Source organism: Palaemon carinicauda, chromosome 44, assembly GCF_036898095.1.
Source record: "Palaemon carinicauda isolate YSFRI2023 chromosome 44, ASM3689809v2, whole genome shotgun sequence".
NCBI classification, from domain to species: domain Eukaryota; kingdom Metazoa; phylum Arthropoda; class Malacostraca; order Decapoda; family Palaemonidae; genus Palaemon; species Palaemon carinicauda.
In genome coordinates, this window is record NC_090768.1 from 39,483,066 (window position 1) to 39,503,712 (window position 20,647).

Here is a 20,647-nt window from a genome sequence, read left to right on the forward strand (position 1 = left end):
AAGTCATAACTAATGATATTACAAACATTTAGTAAACATTATGTTATTACAAATATTTTACTTACCGTATCCATATAAATTCCTAAATTCGTAGCAAAGCTGGAAATTTTTTTTTCCTTATGCGTTTAATCCACAATAGCAAACTGCCGCTAATGACAGAGTGATAACTTACGATAATTCTAAACTGTTACGAAAGATAATTGTCCTTTCCATATCCAAAATACTTTTCCTAACTTCAGTTATAAGTCAACTTGTACCCACCTCAATTATGGATCCATATGCAAAAAAGGTAAAGAAGAAAGTACTAGGCCTATTTTTAAAGTCACCGAACAATTAGGTTACCGCTATAACGTTCGATGAGAGAGAGAGAGAGAGAGAGAGAGAGAGAGAGAGAGAGAGAGAGAGAGAGAGAGAGAGAGAGAGAGAGAGAGAGAGAGAGGGGTGGTTTTAAAGTACTAAACAATAAATATGATAGGTTATAACACATTGGTGTTTATGTAATATTAACTGTATAGATGGTTTGAATAAGTTAAGAAATGGTGTAAACAATTCTTTGTTATTGTATTCGCGCGGAAGCTAGACATCAGCTGATGTGATCACAGCCAAAAGTAAAACAAAAATAAGTTAGCAATACTCGATTTTTAAAACACACCCGAAATTTTACAACATAAGTACATGTTTTATTATAGCGCAATTGACATTTAAAGAGTAAAAATTTTCTGGAATAGAGTGGTGTTTCCTAAAAAATAGTGGTTTGCGGACGAAATCGGTTACCGTATTTTAAGCTATGATTGAAATGGATGTATACACGGTATAATTTTTTCGTTTTGTAATTAATTGACACTTCAAGAAAACCGATTTTGGTTTCTTCATCTATTTGTAAGTATTGTATAACGAGAGAGAGAGAGAGAGAGAGAGAGAGAGAGAGAGAGAGAGAGAGAGAGAGAGAGAGAGAGAGAGATATTATGACGCAGAAGGTTACAGACCTAGAACAGGGGAGGATGAAGGTGGGGGGTGATGAGATAGGCTGGGTGGACTGGCAGGGGAGACGGTAGGAGACGGGGGAAGGGGGGATTTGGTTGCCAGTGGCTAAAAATAGATTCTGAAAGACGGTAAAGGGAAAAACGAATCCCATCGAATAAACAGAATAAGGAAAGGGAATAAGATCCAGAGGAATAATAGATATAATGGAATGAAAATGACTAGATGGTGTTAGTTGTGATAAGAATAATTTAGATATTTGAGATAAGAGTGTCTGAGGAGGTATAGAAGGAATTCGTGATAAATATAGAGGAATATCAAAGGATACAGTTAGTTTGCATTAAAGGGTTTGTTATCGTTTATCGGCAGTGAATAGCCTAAATTTCGGTAACGAGTCGTCAATATTTTGTCATATTTTAAACAGTATACATTTGATTTGCAAACATTGGTTTTGTAGAGTAGACGGTAAAATAAAATCTAGAGAGAGAGAGAGAGAGAGATTTCTGCCATCAAATCTCTCTCTCTCTCTCTCTCTCTCTCTCTCTCTCTCTCTCTCTCTCTCTCTCTAGATTTTATTTTACTGTCTACTCTACAAAACCAATGTTTGCAAATCAAATGTATAGCCTACTGTTTAAAATATGACAAAATATTGACGACTCGTTACCGAAGTTTAGGCTATTCACTGCCGATAAACGAACCCAGTCTACTCGTGAAAACCTTGAACGCCCAGAGGGAAAAATAAGGCTTTTAAATATACTGTACTAAACAAAAATAATGCTATAATATACCATCATTAACACTACCATTACAATTATCGTAAGGTTGGAGAAAGATAAAGATTGCCGAGAACGTAACCACATTTCTGTTTACATTTTGTCAGCTGGACTCGCACAGTTAACAGTTGATTTCATTGTTGATGTGGAATTTTATCCTTAAATAGGCTATTCATTATGAAATTATGTTAATGAAATGTAATGTTAATATTGTTTTGTAACATTTATTATAAATCACCGTATTTAGGGCTACCAATATACTTAAGAAGACTATAGATTTGATACATTTTGTAGTGCTTGACTCGCGAACTTTGAACAGCCTCGTGGATACAGAAAATTTATTTTTGAAAAATAGCGATCGTGGAAAAGGGGAATCGTGTAATTCGAACACGCTTAATTCGGGACCCTACTGTAATACTGAATATTCTAATGGGTTCTTTTTATCTTCAATCGTAAATCTTACGCCTGGATAAGCAACAAAAGGAAAGGGATAAGTCTCTCCCCCCTCTCTCTCTCTCTCTCTCTCTCTCTCTCTCTCTCTCTCTCTCTCTCTCTCTCTCTCTCTCTCTCTTCATATCGTTTCCTGCATAGTTTTCAAATATGTTCGTCATACATTTGTGCATTATTTATCCACTTTATTCTCTCTCTCTCTCTCTCTCTCTCTCTCTCTCTCTCTCTCTCTCTCTCTCTCTCTCTCTCTCTCTCTCTCTCTCTCTCTCTCTCCGCGCGTTTCCTTTCCCTTAATAGTTTTGTGAAATTTCGTTGTCCAGTCATTCGGTAATGAGAAGTCATTTTCGCTTTCGGCATCGAAAGAAAACTTTGTTTCTTCAATATACTCATCACTGGAGGATTCAGAACTAGTACTCTCATTATCAAACAGGTTATCATTATCAAATTCCTCAACAAGAATATCATTTATTTCATCTAAAGAAATAACCTTCCTCTTTAGACCGTTCATTACAAAAGGAACAACAAATAACCACTTATGCATGAACGCCCGAGCGCAATGATAGGAAACCAGTTTACCAACATCAAGCTACCTTCAGAAAAATAGTTGCCAGACATCATATAAGTTTCTGTTCACAGTCCCCATATGCTGAGAGTGTTGCCAAGTGGTGATCCTATACTTACTATACGAGTAAACGTAATATCACGAGACTGACGGCTTGTAAAAGGCAATTAAAGTCATGGACGGAATATACAGGTGAAGGCGGTACCGAGTAGATCGTGGTGAACGGTTTATCACGTGGGTGACGCTTAACAGGTTAAAAAAACATTTTATATAGTTCGGTATTTTCTCTATCCATCCTCTCCTAGAAAACCTTCAAATGTGAATTATCGGAATGTGTGCAGATCTTGACAGTGCAGTAACTAGTTAGCGACTGAGAATAAAAAAAATAAAAAGCCCGATTGACGATGCTGATGAAGAGGATATCGAATACCGATTTTTCCCTAATTGATTTTTTCTACGTTCTGTCTAATCCAATGTACAGTACATTCTTATGTAAAGGGCGAACCCCAACATTTCTTGATGCTGCTACACTTTAATTATAGATATTTTACCACCTATTTATAATCTTTATTTATGATAACATCTTTAGTAAAAGCTCTTCAATATCACTTTCAGGAGTAAATGCGTTTATGATCGACGATAAAACGTAAAAAAAAAGTTTTCCTTTTAAGGAGGCGTTTTTTTAGGAAAAAAAAAACACGAAACAAAATTGCTCGTATTTCATTTATTTTGATTTTCTAAGGATAAATAAAACAACATTAATTATAACATTATTATTACATAGTACCTGGTAAGATATCTTTTGCCGCAAAAGTTAACCTATAGACAGATGTTAAAATTGGTTAGCGAGTTCGTTATGATCGGCGATGGATCGTACTAAACAAAGTAATGGGTTTGGTTGTAGTGACATGTTTGGCAGTAGCATGATATAAAATAGTCTTTATTTTATTTAATTTTTGGTTTCAAAAGTACTATATAAAAGAATTTCAAACAATTTAGATGAAACGGAGCACAACGCACTACTATTGGATGATAGCGGTAGTCTTGCACACGAAAGCAACAAAGGTGTTCCTATGACGATGCTGTTCTGTTGATTTTTTTTTTGGAAACTTTTCAATATTTCAAATGGCACTGTTGATTTTGATGGTTTTTAATTTAAAGTTTAATGAATAAGGATTTTTCACCATAATCACAACGTAAGTATAAAAATTAATTAGTACAAATATGGAATATTATACATATAGGGGTTGGACAGTTAGGCTAGCCTAGCGAGAAGTTCACACAACAGATGGGCAAACCTTAAAATTTTTCATCCAAAACTAGTCTTAAAATGTTTGAACAGAAATCTTTCTCTCACATTCTCCCCCCCCCTTCTCAGACATCGGGGAACCATCACCCCCCCCCCCAATACAATTAAGAAAACAATAGATTTCCTACGCTTCGCGGTGCTTGACTCGCGGATTTAGAATGCTCCTCCCAGATACAGGAAATTTAATTTTTAAAAACTATCGATCGCGTAATTGAGGAATCGCGTAATTAGAACACGTGTAATTCGGGACCCTACTGTACCTTGTATATAATTTTAGGTTTAATTCTATGAGGTTTAGTTAGGAAGGGAAATATTGTAAGTACATACAACATTAAATTTATTTCAGGTGAATATAGCTTTAACCTCGTTAACTCTGTAATCTTTATTATACTACAATTAAAAATCCTATTCCACATACTCATTATATGTAATACAATTACCAATCAGTATAGAAGATTTTTCCATAAAATTCATCGCTTCTAACAATGAATAAATTACAAAATATGATGTATTAAGTTCAGTTAAGCTGAGGGGTTACTGTAATGGTAATTGTGGTTTGTTTACTACATGGGGTAATGAATTATTTTCCCAAAAATATACCCCTCTCTATAAAGCTATAGTAGATTGATATTTCACTATTTTCAGTCTGCCGGGGGCCCAGAGGAGCCATGCACAATATTTGTTGGAAACTTGAGTGAAGAAGCAAATGAGGAGACACTTTATGATTACTTTTGCAAATACGGAGAGATTAAAGAGGCGCGTATAACTACAGACTCCAGAGGCACTTCTAGAGGATATGGCTTTATTAGGTTTGCTGTCGGGAGTTCTGTTCAAGAGGCCATTGATGATGGTCCACATGAGGTGAGTCTGGTAGATTTTCATTGTTTAATACTGTAGAAGATTTGGCATTTAAGGTAATGAACATCAAAATGCATGTAATTTACAATGGGAAATTTTACACCCAAATGATTATTCTATATTCCACGTAATTATTATTATTATTATTATTATTATTATTATTATTATTATTACTACTACTAAGCTACAACCCTAGTTGAAAAAGCAGGAGGCTATTAATCCCAAGGGCTCCAACAGGGAAAAATAGCCTAGTGAGAGAATGAAATAGGAAAATAAATACATTTCAGTACTAGGAAAATCATGAACAATAAAAAAATTTTAAGAACAGTAACAACATTAAAATAGATATTTCATATACTGTATAAGTTATAAAAACCTCATTAAAACAAGATGAATAGAAATAAGATAGTTTGGTATTCCTGAGTGTACCCTCAAGCAAGAGAATTCTACCCCAAGACAGTTGAAGATCATGGTACAGAGGTTATGGCACTACCTGAAACTAGAAAACAATGGTTTGATTTTGGAGTGTCGTCTTTGAAGAGTTGCTGACCATAGCTAGTGTGTCTCTTGTACCCTTAACAAGTGGAATGTAGCCACTGGACAATCACAGTGCAGTAGTTAACGGCTTAAGGGAAGAATGATAGTTTTGTAAGCTCAATGTTGGCAGATGTATGAGGACAGAGGAGAATGTGGGAAGAATTGGCCAGACTATTCAGTGTATGTGTAGGCAAAGGAAAAATTAGCTGTAACGTGAGAAATAGGGATACAATGTCGTACTGTCTGGCCTGTGAAAGGATTCAATAACTGTAGCGGTAATATCTCAACGGGTGGGTGGTTTAGTTTAAACTTTTATAAGTAAGTACTGTATTACATACTTTTTAATACCGGCTTTTATAGTTTAAATTTTTAGAAGTAAATATTACACACTATTTATGACTAGCTGTTATTATCATGATCAAGTTTGGTCAAGCTAATTTTATCCAGCGGCTGCACATACATGCACACATTATATTTTTGATAATCAATTTGTAAAACAATTGGTAGGTAGATATTGATAGAAAATTTTATGCCTCGCTGTGTCATGCTAAGAAAATACACTGTTTTTGAAACATTTAAACTCACATGAATCATGCTTTTAAAACTATCGTAAACAATCATAGGATCATGTACAGGTAATTATTTGATGAGAAGGTGACTAGTTTGTTGGAGGAGGTTGTTAGGGAAGTTGAAGAAAATATGATGTTTCTTCAGTATTTTGCTGCTGCTTTTGTAGTCCTGAGGATGCGTCTCCCTAATTAAGGGACAATGGTTTGTGTGTTGCTTAAGAACAAAACACAAAGTTTTAAAGTACAGTAATTTGTAGTTTTCTTAGCCATATAAACCTAAGTCCTTTAATAAAACTTCCCCTCAGTCCTGGGCTGAAAGATCGAAAGTGAGGTCTCTCCGACTGGAAAGGGTGCGGGGATCCTCTTCCTGCTCCCAACCCAGTTAGATAACCCCTCGTTCTCCAATTTTAGCGAAAAACTACAGCTCATGCTGAAACGATATCTTTAATTATAAAGGGCTCAGGTTTGTATGGTTAGAAAAAATAGAAATTGCTTTTAAGAATTTGTGATTTATTTGTGCTGGTTATGGAAGTGTCAAGGGAAGATATCAGAAATATAAAGTTGTGGGAGTTGCTGTATGCAGATGATTTGATGATTACTACTGAAAATGAGGAGCACTTACCAGAGAAGGGTTGTAGAATGGCAGGAATCGTTGAAGAGGGGTGGCTTGATGTTAGATGTGAGTAAGACTGAGGTTATAGTGATCAGTAAGTAAGATATGAACAGGATAGCTATACATGAAAGTAGAGGTTTGTTTATATTTCTTAACTTTTTAGTTTATATTTAAGGTAGCCCAGGGGAGGCTAGCACAACATAATAACTATTTTACAGTTGGCAAAGTTAAGTAAGGGTTTTTCTTGATATCGGCTTGATATGCTAGTAATTAAAGATAATTTATCCTTATCACTGAGATAAACGAAGCTGATTATGATAATTTCAATTTTCAGATGGATGGGTCCATCTTAAAGGTTGGATCAGCTCATTCCAAGGGACAGGACAAGAGGAACGTAAGTAGTGAATCCTTGTTGTTTGATAGTTTATTTTATTTTATTGTCTTGTATTTTTTAATTCTATTACATCACCCAACAAGTATGTATTAGCTCTCTGTAAGTATAATTGTTTCTTTTATGTAATTTCCTGTGTCCTCTATGTAATGGAGATCTAACTAGCACTGACCTAGAACCAACTACCCTTATAGTTCATGCGCTGTCCACTTGTGATTACTCAAATGCCAGTCATTCTTATTTAACTCCATGGAGTAAACAAGCTGTTACATTGCTCTTTCTACATTTAGCATCCAAGTGGTTTATAACATGTCAGTGATTTTTATAGTTAAAGTTATGATTTCTCCTTTGGAAGCAATGATAAATGATTTTTGCCTAGTCTACCTATCAGTAAGGTTGAGGTAGTAGTAAAGGGTTTCTATTTATTTGTTGATTTGTGTGACTTGTGTGATCTAAATTTACATATCGGGTGACCTGGGAGGTCTTTAACCCTCTGAGGATCCAATGATGCACTTTGGTGTCATCTATTGATGTTCATGTTCATCTTAATTTCTTTGTTAGTTATGCTACAAAATGTCAACTTACTGGTACTTTGTTGTCATCTATTGATGTTCATGTTCATCTTTATTTCTTTGTTAGTTATGCTACAAAATGTCAACTTACTGGTAAGTAGGTTGACACATGACGTCATTGCTCTCTGGCCACAAGTCATGAGCATGACAGTAATTTTGACAGACATGATCACGACAGGGTTAATGTCTTGCGTCTTCCTGTGCAAGAACAACTTCTTGTGGATTTTGCATATTTTCTGAAAGGAGTCACATGGTCAGCTTTTATTTTGCTACCTTTTTAGCCTTGAGGCTCAGCTTGACAGACTTAGGCGTAAAAAACCAGTACTTTTTCTCTGAGCGGGATTTCCAGAAGCTGTCACGCTGGACACAGAAGGCAATTTAGCATAATGCGCACTGTAACGTTGTTGTGCCTTGTCATTTATGCTGAAAGGGACCTCCCATTTTCTGTTGTTGATGGTTTCCAGGTATTAATCAGTTTTGATGATTGTGAATGGTCCTACGGGAGACAGGTCAAGGGTCATCTACCTCTTCCTCTTCAGGAGTTGCCAGTCAAGGAGGATCAGCAGGAATTGAATGATCATTGTGCATTGGAGGAGCAGCAGGCGATAGAGAAGGATGACACTGGGATGACCATCGTCTCGTTCATCAGAAGGTCCGGCGTCAATGACCTTAGATGTCAGAATGCCTGAAAACTTTAAATCAATCAATCAATCAATTATCAGAAGGTAAAGAATGAGCAGAGCCCATCATGGGGTTAAAGCGAGGCCATTTGCCCTTATTGTAGTACACCAAGGTGTCAGCAATCACTTTATGAAACTCACGGAGGGAAAGCTTTTTCTTAACTAATGTACTTTATTTAGTATAGAGTGCAAAGGCATTCAAAAGGGTGAACTGCAGCAGGTACAAACCAGTTTTCTTGGTCCAGTGGACTGGCCTCACAAACAAATACTGTAATAGTTAATCGGCTGGTTGAATAGGTCCGCGTGAGACTGCTATGTCCCCCAATATAGTTGATGTACTGCCTTACGTTGTGAGTTCTCCGTGGTCACTACTACTTCATATACAAACTTGCCCCTCTGGTTGTGGGAGAACTGCTCTAGTGACATTAAATGCATTAGTAATCAATCTGACTAACCGGATATCCTACCAACATATGACAAAGGTATTACCTTTTCTCCTGATCGTTATTTCTCCATGACACAAGGACTGGTTTTTTGCCATTGTCTTCAAGGAGTTTGGTGTACTTATCAGAAGGTGGAGAGTCACACTACAATGAATGTCATTTTTATAAAGCTCTTGTGTGAGGGCTACAGAATTATAAAAAGGTATCCATTAAGACATGGTAACCTGTGCCTAAATGCTGATCCATGAATTGGAAAATAATTTAACGCAGAGATGAAGAAACACTATGGTATACAATGAAATCAAGAACATAACTTGACTGAGCCTTGCAGAAAGTTAAACTTCATGCAGTAATTTACATGCCTTCCTGAAGCGACAGATATTTCTTTGAGATATACAAACACTGGCATCTTTCCTGGATGTACTGCATGATGGGCCGAATGACAATCAACTGGTCGGTAATTATTGTTTGATCTAGCCTGCCTGTTGAATGTGTGAAAGTACTCCTTTATCACCTCAAGCCGTCTGCGTGAAATTGTTGCTGAGAAAGACGCCATAGAGTACATATTTTTCCCTGCCCTATGACAATGCCAAAATATTGCCCAATGTCGTTGGAGACACCAACGGTCTCTGCTGCTCTTCCCTCATGTATAGCGTAATTTTTTGTTTCTTCCATGAAATGATAAAGCAACTCCATTGTGAAAAAACCCGGAAGAATCCAACAGGAGTCGTGGGAATGAGTCCTGTGTTTTAAAGGATAGCAGTGAAAGGGTGTAGGGGTGATTGTGTCACATCTTCAGTCAAACCGTCATAGTGGGGAATGGAAGTAGGAGCTGACCCAAACCGACCCCTTGATCCTTGTCTTCTTTACTGCCCTCGTGACCTGTCGCTGTGGTATCTCCTCAAATCATAGGAAGTTCCAAGAAAACTATCTCCTTCTATATCTTCGTCTTGGTCCCTTTCAAACCCATCAGACTCGATATTCATCATTGGATAAATAGTCCACTGCCACAATCTTGTCATTAACTCTTGTAAAATCTCATGCATGCTTAGATCCATTTTTCATCCTCCTTCTATGTCTAGAAAAATTACCGAGGTTTGAAAGAAAAAAATACCCAACATTTGTATCGTCACCTGGCGCTGAAGGAAATTGTCTTCATGTGAGGTAAATTATGGTTCATGACACTCAAAGGGTTAAACACTTTCATAGTGCAATATTCTGTTTGCTAGGGGTTAAGTACTGCACTGTAATTGTTCAGTGGCTACTTCAGCTATGGTAGGCAGCTCTAAGCAAGGCCCTCCAAAATAAAATCATTGTTCTGTAGCCTTGTGTAGCGCCATAGGCTCTGTACCATGGTCTTTTATTATCCTTAGTTAAGAATTCTTTTGCTTGAGGTACACTCAGGCACATTATTGTTTCCTTATTTCCTTTCCTCACTGAGCTGTTTTCCCTGTTGGAGCCCCTAGGCTTATAGCATCCTGCTTTTCTAACTTGGATTGTAGCTTAGCTAGTAATAATAATATGGATATTCATTTAAGGCTTAAATATGGCACGTTTAAGCTCTATATCTCTCAAGAACAACTGATGTTGACCTTTAGTACATAAATTAAGCTATAATTTGATTTCATATAAAAATATATTTATTTTAGTTTAGTCTACATAAAACACTTTATTATATGTAGTCTTTCCCTCTGTGCTGGCATCAATGACCAGGCAGTTACGATGCCAAATAACTCCCAAGTATTCAGTCCGTTCCTGTTTACATCATACATATACCAAGGCACTTCCCCCAATTTTTTGGGGGTAGCTGACATCAACAAATGAAACAAAACAAAAAGGGGACCTCTACTCTCTACGTTCCTCCCAGCTTGATAAGGGACTCAACCGAGTTCAGCTGGTACTGCTAGGGTGCCACAGCCCACCCTCCCCCTTTATCCACCACAGATGAAGCTTCATAATGCTGAATCCCCTACTGCTGCTACCTCCGCGATCATCTAAGGCACCGGAGGTAGCAGCAGGGCCTACCGGAACTGCATCGCAATCGCTCGCCATTCATTCCTATTTCTAGCATGCTCTCTTGCCTCTCTCACATCTATCCTCCTATCACCCAGAGCTTTCTTCACTCCATCCATCCACCCAAACCTTGGTCTTCCTCTTGTACTTCTCCCATCAACTCTTGCATTCATCACCTTCTTTAGCAGACAGCCATTTTCCATTCTCTCAACATGGCCAAACCACCTCAACACATTCATATCCACTCTAGCTGCTAACTCATTTCTTACACCCGTTCTCACCCTCACCACTTCGTTCCTAACCCTATCTACTCGAGATACACCAGCCATACTCCTTAGACACTACATTCAATTTCTGTCTCTCCATCACTTTCATTCCCCACAACTATGATCCATACATCACAGTTGGTACAATCATTTCTCACATAGAACTCTCTCTACATGCAGCTGGAATTAATTAGAATGATTGGTAATTTAGTTAAAATTAGATACGACCAAAACCAGTTATTCTCGTCTAACGTAGGTCATGGTATTTATGAAAATCCACATTGGCTGTGGGGGAAACATTGATTTCCAAGGCCTGGACCTAGCTTATATGATTCAGAAGTTAAAAATTTTTATATTTTTATTGAGTCAAGTTGAAAAAGTTTTAGAAAATCGATTCATTTATTTCACTACTGATATGCTTCCAGGCAATTATCAGTTATTCTTACTCAGTTATACAGTATTTTATAAGATAAGTGTAGGTAAGCACTCTTCCTGCCAGCATACAGGAAAGATTTTGTTTGACCAGTATTAGAATGAGTTAATATAATAGCATCAATGACCTCTGTAGTTATGATGACAAAAAACTCCATTTATCATTTGAATCTCAATCATGATTAGAGGAATTGCATCTTGCAATTTAAGGTCATTGGGTGAAAATGATTACATTTCCCCTTCTCTTTCCCCTTGTTAGATTGAACTTATGCATTTGCATCGTGCTGTAAGGACTGCATATACACGATGTCGTAGAAATAAAACAGAGGAAAGTGTAGTAGAATACAAAAAGTGTAGATCCAAGTTCCGCAGAGCATTGAAAGAAGCTAAAGAACTGAATGGTGATATAAAACCATTGTTCAATAAAGAGTAAAAACCCATCTTCTGCTCTAAGGAATTTAAAGAAAAATAGAGTTGGTAAGTATATGTCAAGTTCTCCGTCTATGTTCAAAGATCTCTAGATGGTATGTTTGTAGAGTAGGTGTAGAATTTTTGAAGGCCATTTGTGAAAAATATTTTGTAAGCAAGAAACTACTGTTTCATGAATAATGGGTATTTGACATATTAAGGGGAATTTCTTATATTCATTTTTCATTGTTTATTTTTAGAATTATTTTTCTCCTTTGATACTAAAGCTGACACCATGGTAAGATTCCTTGCCTAGTATTTGTCATGCTTAAATACATATTTGTTCCTACACTAAATACAAAGCGTCATTCTTTACCATAGGAGATATTCTAGCGCGAGCTGGAAAATACGGCAGAAAAACCTTAACAAGGTCGTTAACGACCTGACAGGTAATTACCCACCTGACAGGTAATTACCCACCTGACAGTGGTGGGGGACCGCCGGTCAGTAGCTGTTGTTTACCTTCAATCGAATTCTAGCTGTCACAGTGGTAACACCACTGCTTCTGCTATATTTGCTGGCAGACTAGCCTTTCTTTTTTCTTTTTTTGATTAATCCTTTTACTTTTTCTTTGTAGATGATGTCCTCTATTTTGAGGAAGTGTTCATGTCACCGCTGGATGTGGATCCTCTTTCCCTATGCCCCGTTACGTTGGTCTTGGGTGTTCTGCTACCCTGTGGGGGATGGGTTCCCCTGCCAAGCATGTAGAAGTGGTCTTCACAGTACCTTCTCCTCCTCCTCCTCCACTTCATTGTCCTCCCCTCTTCGGAGGCTAGGAGGGAGAGATAGAGAAGAGTAAAAGGAGAGATCGCACTCGTTTGTCCAGTCGTTCTCTCCGGAGTCACAGGCGGCATAGGAGGAGACATAATCGTTCTTGCTCTTCCTCGCCTTCTGTCTCTTCACGAGATGTCTCGCCCTTAGACTAAGCGCTCTCATCACAAACTTTAGAGCGCTTTCTTCTTACCATAGGGCATTAAGAGCATATGCGCCAACATGCGCATACGCTCCAACAAGAGCATAACTCCATCATGCGCCATGCGCTCACCTTCCGCACAAACTCTTGCGCGCCACCAATCTTCTGCGTAATGGCACTCTCCTGCACGCCAGTGCTCTCCTATGCTCTCCCGGGCGCCAACATTCTCCTGCACGTGCACATACGTGCCCAACACCATCCTACGCAACAGGTAAAACCTGCGTGTCAACTTTCTACTGTTAGAAGGTCTTCTGACAATGCAGCCATGCTGCCTTCTCCCGCAGCACCAGTGCTTACCAATGCGCTAGCACTTTGCAACACGCCAGGGTTTATCAACGCGCCAGCACTTAGCGGCGCACCAGCTTTCTCCCGCATCCGTAAGGATATGCGCGCACGCCTGCGCCCCCATATGATTCCACTATGGGGAATTTTCTCCTGCGCGCGCTCCTTACGGCTGGCACAGACGTGCAAGATAACTCTCCCACACGCCCGTTTACGCCTTCACCTAGATATTCTCACCGAAGAGACAGGCGAAATAGGAAGAGACTTTATCATTTTCGCTCTTTCTCGCCTTCTGTCTCTCCCCGAGACTCCCTGCCTCGAGATTATATACACTTGTGCCACAAACCTGAGGAGAACGATCCCTCTCGTCATCGTTCTGCCTCGCTGTCGTCGTGGTGCGAGGGATCATCTAAGAAACCAGAAGCGCGGCTAAGGGCAAAGCACGTCCTAACCTCGAACCCTCTTCTTCGCATATTAGTTTGAGGGTCTCCGTCTGCTCTAGAAAAAGTCAGATAGAGCGCTTCTCCTTGTTTTTCTCTCTATCTTCAGAGAGATCGCTCTCGCCTTTGAATTCTCGATCTCTGACCCTTTGGGGTCTCGTGACAAGGAAACCTCGGTTTCCCGGTGCGCTATCCCTTCGTTTTCTCACAGCTAGTTGCTGAAACCTCGGGTCATCGTGCATTTAGTCTCGCTGACACTTCGGTGTCTTGTGACAAGGGAGACTTCCGTTTTGCCGTTGCTCTAGCCCTTCGGGTTCTCGCAACATAAACTCTAGGGCCACGCACGATCACGCTGAACCTTCGGGTTCTCGTGACACAAGTCATCAAGAGTGTTTCTCTTAGGTCAGAGAGTCTTCGGACTTTTGTCACTCGGAGTGTTCGCGTACGCCCATCCAACACTACGGCCATAACAATCAAGAGTTTTACTCTTATGGCAGAGTCTTCAGACCCCAGTCACGCAGGTGTTCGCACACAATTAGCGCTACACACGCAAATCTCCGATCATACGCTCGTGGGGTCCATCCCTCGCTCCCGTGTTTCAGACAGGACAACCTCCCTAATTCCTTTGCTCTCTAATGAGTTAAGGATTTCGAGTCTCTCGGAAACCTCAAAAGAAAATGCAGGGGTTCACCCCTTCTTCTCTTCGGTTGAGAGCAAAAGGGAAAAGGGAAACGTGTTAGAGAGGCTAAAAGAAAACACCCAGATAGCAGCGACGTAGAGCGCGATGCCGAGGGCTTCGGCTGCGGGCTTCGACCGCTCTGTTCGTTATCCTGCGCTTCATGTGGCAGCTCATGAGCTGCCCATGTTACGAGGTAACACTTGTTGTCAACCTGCAACTTGATCAACTTATTGGGAAGCTTAGATTGCTGGCAGGAGGTTCGCCTCCAGGGATTAGAGATCCTTCCCTTACGAGGGAGTGATAACCTTCCTCGGAATTGGACTGCGTGAAAGATCCATCCCCCCTTCCGAGGGAAAGCTTCCCCACTTCAGACAGTCAGCAACCTTCCCTCCTTCGTAAGGAGTTGCGAACAGCTCAATGAGTTTTACCTCTGCTATCTCGTCCCCGAAGACTGTGCTTTCTCCCCTGGAGCTGAGGAAAAGCAAGTCTACAGCTTATGCCTCCTTCGGGGGAACTTCTCCCTGGGAGTATGCTTGGCTTAGGCGATGTCCTTCATCGGGAGGACTTTTCTCTCGTTCACGAGAGGAGATTTTTACGCCTACGTTTTTTCCTTAAAACTGGGAGAAAACTTGCCTTAGGCGATGTCCTCCTTCAGAAAATCTTCTCTCTTGCTCGCGAGAAAGAGATTGTTACGCCTTCACTTTTTTCCCATAGAACTGGGGGGAAAGCTTGTCTTAGACAATGTTCTCCTTCGGGAGAACTTCTCTCTCGTTCGCGAGAGAGAGATTATTACGCCTTCGCTTTTTTCCCATAGAACTGGGGGAAAGCTTGTCTTAGGCAATGTTTTCCTTCGGGAGAACTTATCTCTCGTTTGCGAGAGAGATTATTAAGTCTATGCTTTTTTCCCCTTGAATAGGGAGAAAGCTTGTCTTAGGCCAAGTCTCCCTTCGGCAGGACTCCTTTCTCATTCACGACAGGGAGATTTTTACGCCTACGTTTTTTCCCTAGAACTAGGAGAAAACTTGTCTTAAGCGATGTCCTCCTTCGGGAGAACTTCTCTCTCGTCCACGCGAGAGAGATTATTACGCCTATGCTTTTTTCCCATAGATGTGGGAGAAAGTTTGCCTTAAGCGATGTCCTCCTTTGGGAGGACTTTTCACTCGTTCGCGAGAGAGAAATTATTAAACCTACGCTTTTCCCATAGAGAGGGGAGAAATCTTGCCTTTGGCAATCCTTCCTTCGGGAAGACTTTTCCCTCGTTGAGAGAGAAAAGTTAATACGCCTACGCTTTTCCCCATAGGGCAGAGAGAAAGCTTGTTTTAGGCGATCTCCTTAGGGAGAACTTTCCTACCAATCACGGGAAGAAACTTGTAGGAGTTTACTGATCTACGCTCCTTCAAGGTAGTTAACAATTGTGCCACAAGGATCATAGAAGGGGGAACCAAAGTACTATGTATTTACATAGTACCTAAGGAATTGCCTGATAGAGCTGCATACATTGTATACCAGTGAGTTTTGTCCAACTTATTGGGCTACTAGTGATCCAAGTGTTAGGATTTACTGTATTTTGAGTTTCCCTTTTGTGTGAGGTAATAATTTACATGTATTGGCCTTGTGATTATCCATTGATTTCTGTTCAAATAATTTACAATATATACCGCCATCACTTTATGCTTCTTTAGAGAGAGTATATAGTCACTACCTCTTGTAGTGCACTGTTGGCATTACTTGGAGGTCATTACAAATGTCCCCTTAGTCCCTTGGAGAAACCACTTTTAACCTTCTAATTTATATCCAATTCACTTGAACATTTTCTATCTCGTCATCCAACTGGGTTTAAATTTATTTAATAGTGTAATAGGGAGTTTTTACCCTGTGTTGCACCTAAGTGTTGAATGACCTCCCACACCCCATATGTCCCAATATGGCCAAAATTCCATAAATCCAATCCAATGCATCGCTATGCTGAAGGAGGTATGAAACCACATGATGATACTGTAATAGATTTTATTTATAATCTACAGTGTCACCTTTGGAAGACTGATTTTTGTGAAGTGTCCCTCCTCACAAAGGGGTGTTGCTTATAATGGGCCTTGCACGGCACAATTTGGAGACGACTAAGGTTCCTTGCAACAATGTTTTGTCCTCCAGTTCCGACAATGTTTTGTCCTCCAGTTCCATTGGTTTCTTTTGATTACTTTTCAAATGTTCCCATTGGTTTCAAGCATTCCCATAAGTTTCTTACCGTTTACCTGTTCAACCTCTTCAACTCCTAGCATATGAGAGTTTTGAAAATGTACTACTGTGGTCTTTTACTTATTGCAAAATAGATTTTAATATGCAAATTAATTGAGAGGTAGTGCTATGCAAATTAGTGTGATGAACTTGTCTTTTATAAGGGCTCACATCTTTTCAAATATGTTTAGCACTGTATTTTTAAAGAGAACACAACGGTAAAATTAATTGGCCCTGTTGAAATTTCTAGACTATAAGCTTTATTTGTTGAGTTCATTGTAGTCATATCAATTGTAAACTTCATCTTTATTTGAATCGCAGTGAATGTGAGGTTTACATTTCTTCTTAAAGATGATGAGAAGTTGTAATTATATTGAAGTTTGTTAAGGTGTGGAAAAATTATTCATGTTAGTTTATTTTCTTACAGGGAGGCAGGCAACGAGGTAGAAGTCCAAGTTCTCCATCACTGTCTGCAAAGAAGAAAGCTGAAAAGAGAAGTCATTTGGACTGAACATAAAGTGTGTTCAGTGGTTATTAATAGTTATATCATGCCAATCATTTTTATTTTAGATTTTCCTGTAGTCATGATACTGAAATATCTCAATCTTTTATTAATAGAAATCTTCCTCATCTGCTTCTGAAGAATGTCATTGATATTTTGCTAGTGTTGTTTTGATTAAAGATGTAATGTTCTTAATATGTGTTAAGGAATTTTTCTCATATTGTTTATAAGACACTTTTCCAAAAGTTAAAGAGAAAGCAAGAGATATCTTATACTTATAATTAATTGGATAATAAAAGACTCGATATTGAAATAAATTTCAATATTACAATTATTTAGACTGAGCCTGTATCATGATTATACTTAGGGCTAAAAAATTGTAACTTTCAATTTTGTTATTGAAATCCAAGGTCGTCTTAGTTATTACATTAAGTAAATTGCAAAGTTAAAGAGTAAGAATACTTTGTGAATTCATACTAAACAGAGCTCTATACAGACCACTGGTATTTCCTGTAAGTGTTTCCTGCATGCATTTGCTACCCAGCAGGTCCATATTTTGTGTATAGTATCTCGTTATTATACAGTAAATAATAGGTATGAGGTAAGTACAGTACTTTGTACCAGACATCACTATTCAGTTTTTTATTTGATTTTTAAAAAAATATGTAATTTTGAAACAAATATTTTTTCTTTCAAACTCTGATTGTAATTAGCCAATTATGTAACTATGAGCTGGCTAGTTATAAGAAATGGGTATGTTTTGAAATAGATATTGAGATATTGCTTATATTGGAAAATGCAATATATATTGTATTGAATTGAGAATATAGTATGTATTTTAAATCCCTCCCAGTTTTTTTTATTCAGTGTGTTTACCCACCTAATTGTTGCAATGTTGAATTTCATGTTTTGGTATAAGGTTGGTAAAGAAAAAATTTCAACTACTGAATGGTATTCAGTGTGGATAGAAGTTCAGGAAATGCAAAATTTGAAGAAAGGTAAATTTGGTTTTAAATAGCTACATTTCAGTAACATCACTTTATTGCTTAAAACTACAAGAAATTATTATTTTTATTAGCGAGTATAGTGTGTCCTTCATATTAAGAATTATGTTGATGGATGTGGTTGTTTTGTCAAATTACTGATAATTAATTTTGATCAAGGCATTAATGTCATAACTTCCTGGGCCTTCTAGCCCAAATTATTAGATCCAATTCAATCCAATCTTTGAATATAGAGAATGCAGTGAAATCGTGATAGTAAAACACATTATATTTGATTGTCTTAAATGTAACTAGCCTTGAATAATAAGGGCTTTTTCAGAGTCTGTTATTTGTTCTATTTGTATATATTGCATTCCCTCAGTCGTAGCCTCTCATTTGTTTTAAGAGCATTTGACGACTACTTTAAATCTTAGCAATTATATTCTTAGAATTTTTTAATTGCTGTATCAAAACTAGCAATGTTTTCTATTTTTCCCAAAGTCTATATCTTCTTAGACAAACTTTTATTCACAGACAATGTATGACCATGACCAATTTTTCATTATCTCTTAAAAGATGGAGGAAGCTTCCTCGTAATTGACATGTTCAATAAAATAAATGACATGTCAAGTTTTGTTACTTGTCCTTGGTCCGATCATGACAATGAGGACCTTAAAGGCACCAGGAACTTTGTGTATTTCCAGGCAGCATCTAAGAAAGTAATTCATTATTTTCTGTAACTATAGTTTTATGGTAGGTACTGAAAAAGACTTAAATGAGTGTATATAATCTTTGCTCCATATTAACTTTAACCGATACATAATTGCTTAATGACAGGGATATTGCTATAGTTCTTTCCTAAGAACTGGATAGAAATAAAGATATATGATATAGCACTAAAGCTAATGGTTATTAGAAAACTACCCAAAAATTTTGAAGTTTATGCAAGACTCGGTTTTGATCCCTGTTGTTTGGTTTTAGGGGATTGAAGACTAGAAAACAGTATGTTTAAAAAGAAAAAAAATATATATCAGCTTGAAGACTTCAACACATTACCTTCAGAGCAGGTATCCAATTAAAGAAATTATTTCTGGGCTCAACCTGTGTCGCTCCGTGAAATGCTCCTTATAGCACCATTTCTAAGTTATAAGTACTGCTAGATATACCAGAGAAAAAGTTGCATGGAATGCCAGGAATATACCCAGCTCACTCACCCTTAGGGCGTGTTAAAAGCACTACCAGAGGTCCCTTACCGATTAGTCTTCTCCTTCCTCAATATCCTCCGATACTACGAGATGCCGTTCTACATCTGACTACTGCCCGCTACTACAGCTACTGCCCCCCCACTGCTACCACCACCCACGCTTCTCCCATCATTCCTTATCTAGCACCGTGATATCCACACGCGTTCGTTTTCATACCTTCTTTGTGACTGTTTTGAAGATGTCTGACCTTTTGGAGACCCCTACTCCCAAGTTAAGTATTGCAATTATCTGTTTTTTTTCGGATTAAAGAAATCAAATGATTAATAAACCTCAATGAAAAATCAGTTGGGGAAACAATTTGGAAATATCATTGGAAGTATAACCAAACAACTAATGGGCGTAGCTTACTGGGTGCATAAATTTTACCATCTTAGGATGAGAAAATGATAAAGATTTAATTATTGATTCCTTCCAAGGAAGTTGTAATAAGGAATAAGATAGTGAAGTCTGTGACATACTCTATGTAGCAAGAAAAGTAGAACAGAAGCTCTTTCAAAAGGGCCAAATATAGAATATACGGGACAAATACAGTATTGAAAACTTACAATCCCATGCCAAAGCAGAGAACTGTATCATATTCCCTTGCCGTTTCGATATAAAAATTGTCGTGAATTTAGTCTAGACAAACAAAAATGTGTCGACCCCAAATGTCCATTCTGTGATTCTAGCTACTGGAACCTAATTAGAATCGGTATACCATGAATTATTGTTTGTGTGCAGTATTAAGTAGGGAATGAGTCCAGTAAATATGCTGCATGATTGGACTAGGGGCTTAGATATCCAATATGTTTCCGTCACTGTCCCATCTCCTTGTAAGAGTGAAATTCGACATAGGGAAGTTCATAGAAATAACAGTTTTGATAATTAAATGGATCAATTTTATATGTATTTTATATTCATGTACATACCCCCCTCCCACCTCCCCACTGAATGTTAATGAACGGAAAGGAAATACGACACACACCCGTGCAGTTATTGCCATATAATTGAAAAATCTCAAACGGGAGGGCTTTTACAAGGAAAGAAAACCGGAAATCTTTTAATTTTAAGGTTGACGTCAACATTTAACTAGCTTTGAAATAGAATAGATATGAACATCCGGCGAGTAGGTTTAATTAATTTTATTAGAATCTAATTTTTACTTTTCTATTTATAAAGACAGCTGATATCTTACTTCCTTACTTGTCTGTCATTTGCCACAAGTTAGCACTTGTTGGAGAATTGTTAATGTTATTGCATTGGGTAAATGTGTTTGTGGTAGCTCTAGCTCTGTTGATTACCACCCATTTTCCATAAATCCTTTATTATCTTATAAAATTTTTGAACATCATATGGAAAAATAACTAAATTGATATGCAGAAGGTAATCATC

General features: G+C 38.2%; 1 protein-coding gene across 3 annotated transcripts in view; it reads left to right on the top strand.

Annotated features, from left to right (window-relative positions):
• Positions 1-17,797, top strand: part of LOC137634432 (uncharacterized) — a 59,719-nt gene extending 41,922 nt beyond the window's left edge. For 2 of the 3 annotated variants that reach the window (XM_068366826.1, XM_068366827.1), the window contains 4 exons: positions 4,721-4,936; positions 6,987-7,046; positions 11,709-11,926; positions 16,954-17,797. In XM_068366826.1, the coding sequence (XP_068222927.1) occupies positions 4,721-4,936; positions 6,987-7,046; positions 11,709-11,882 (450 nt within the window). In that variant the 3' untranslated portion in view covers positions 11,883-11,926; positions 16,954-17,797. The remainder of the gene's footprint in view (positions 1-4,720; positions 4,937-6,986; positions 7,047-11,708; positions 11,927-16,953) is intronic. The other variant, XM_068366828.1, reaches the window with a different exon arrangement.
• Positions 17,798-20,647: the final 2,850 nt, after the last annotated feature.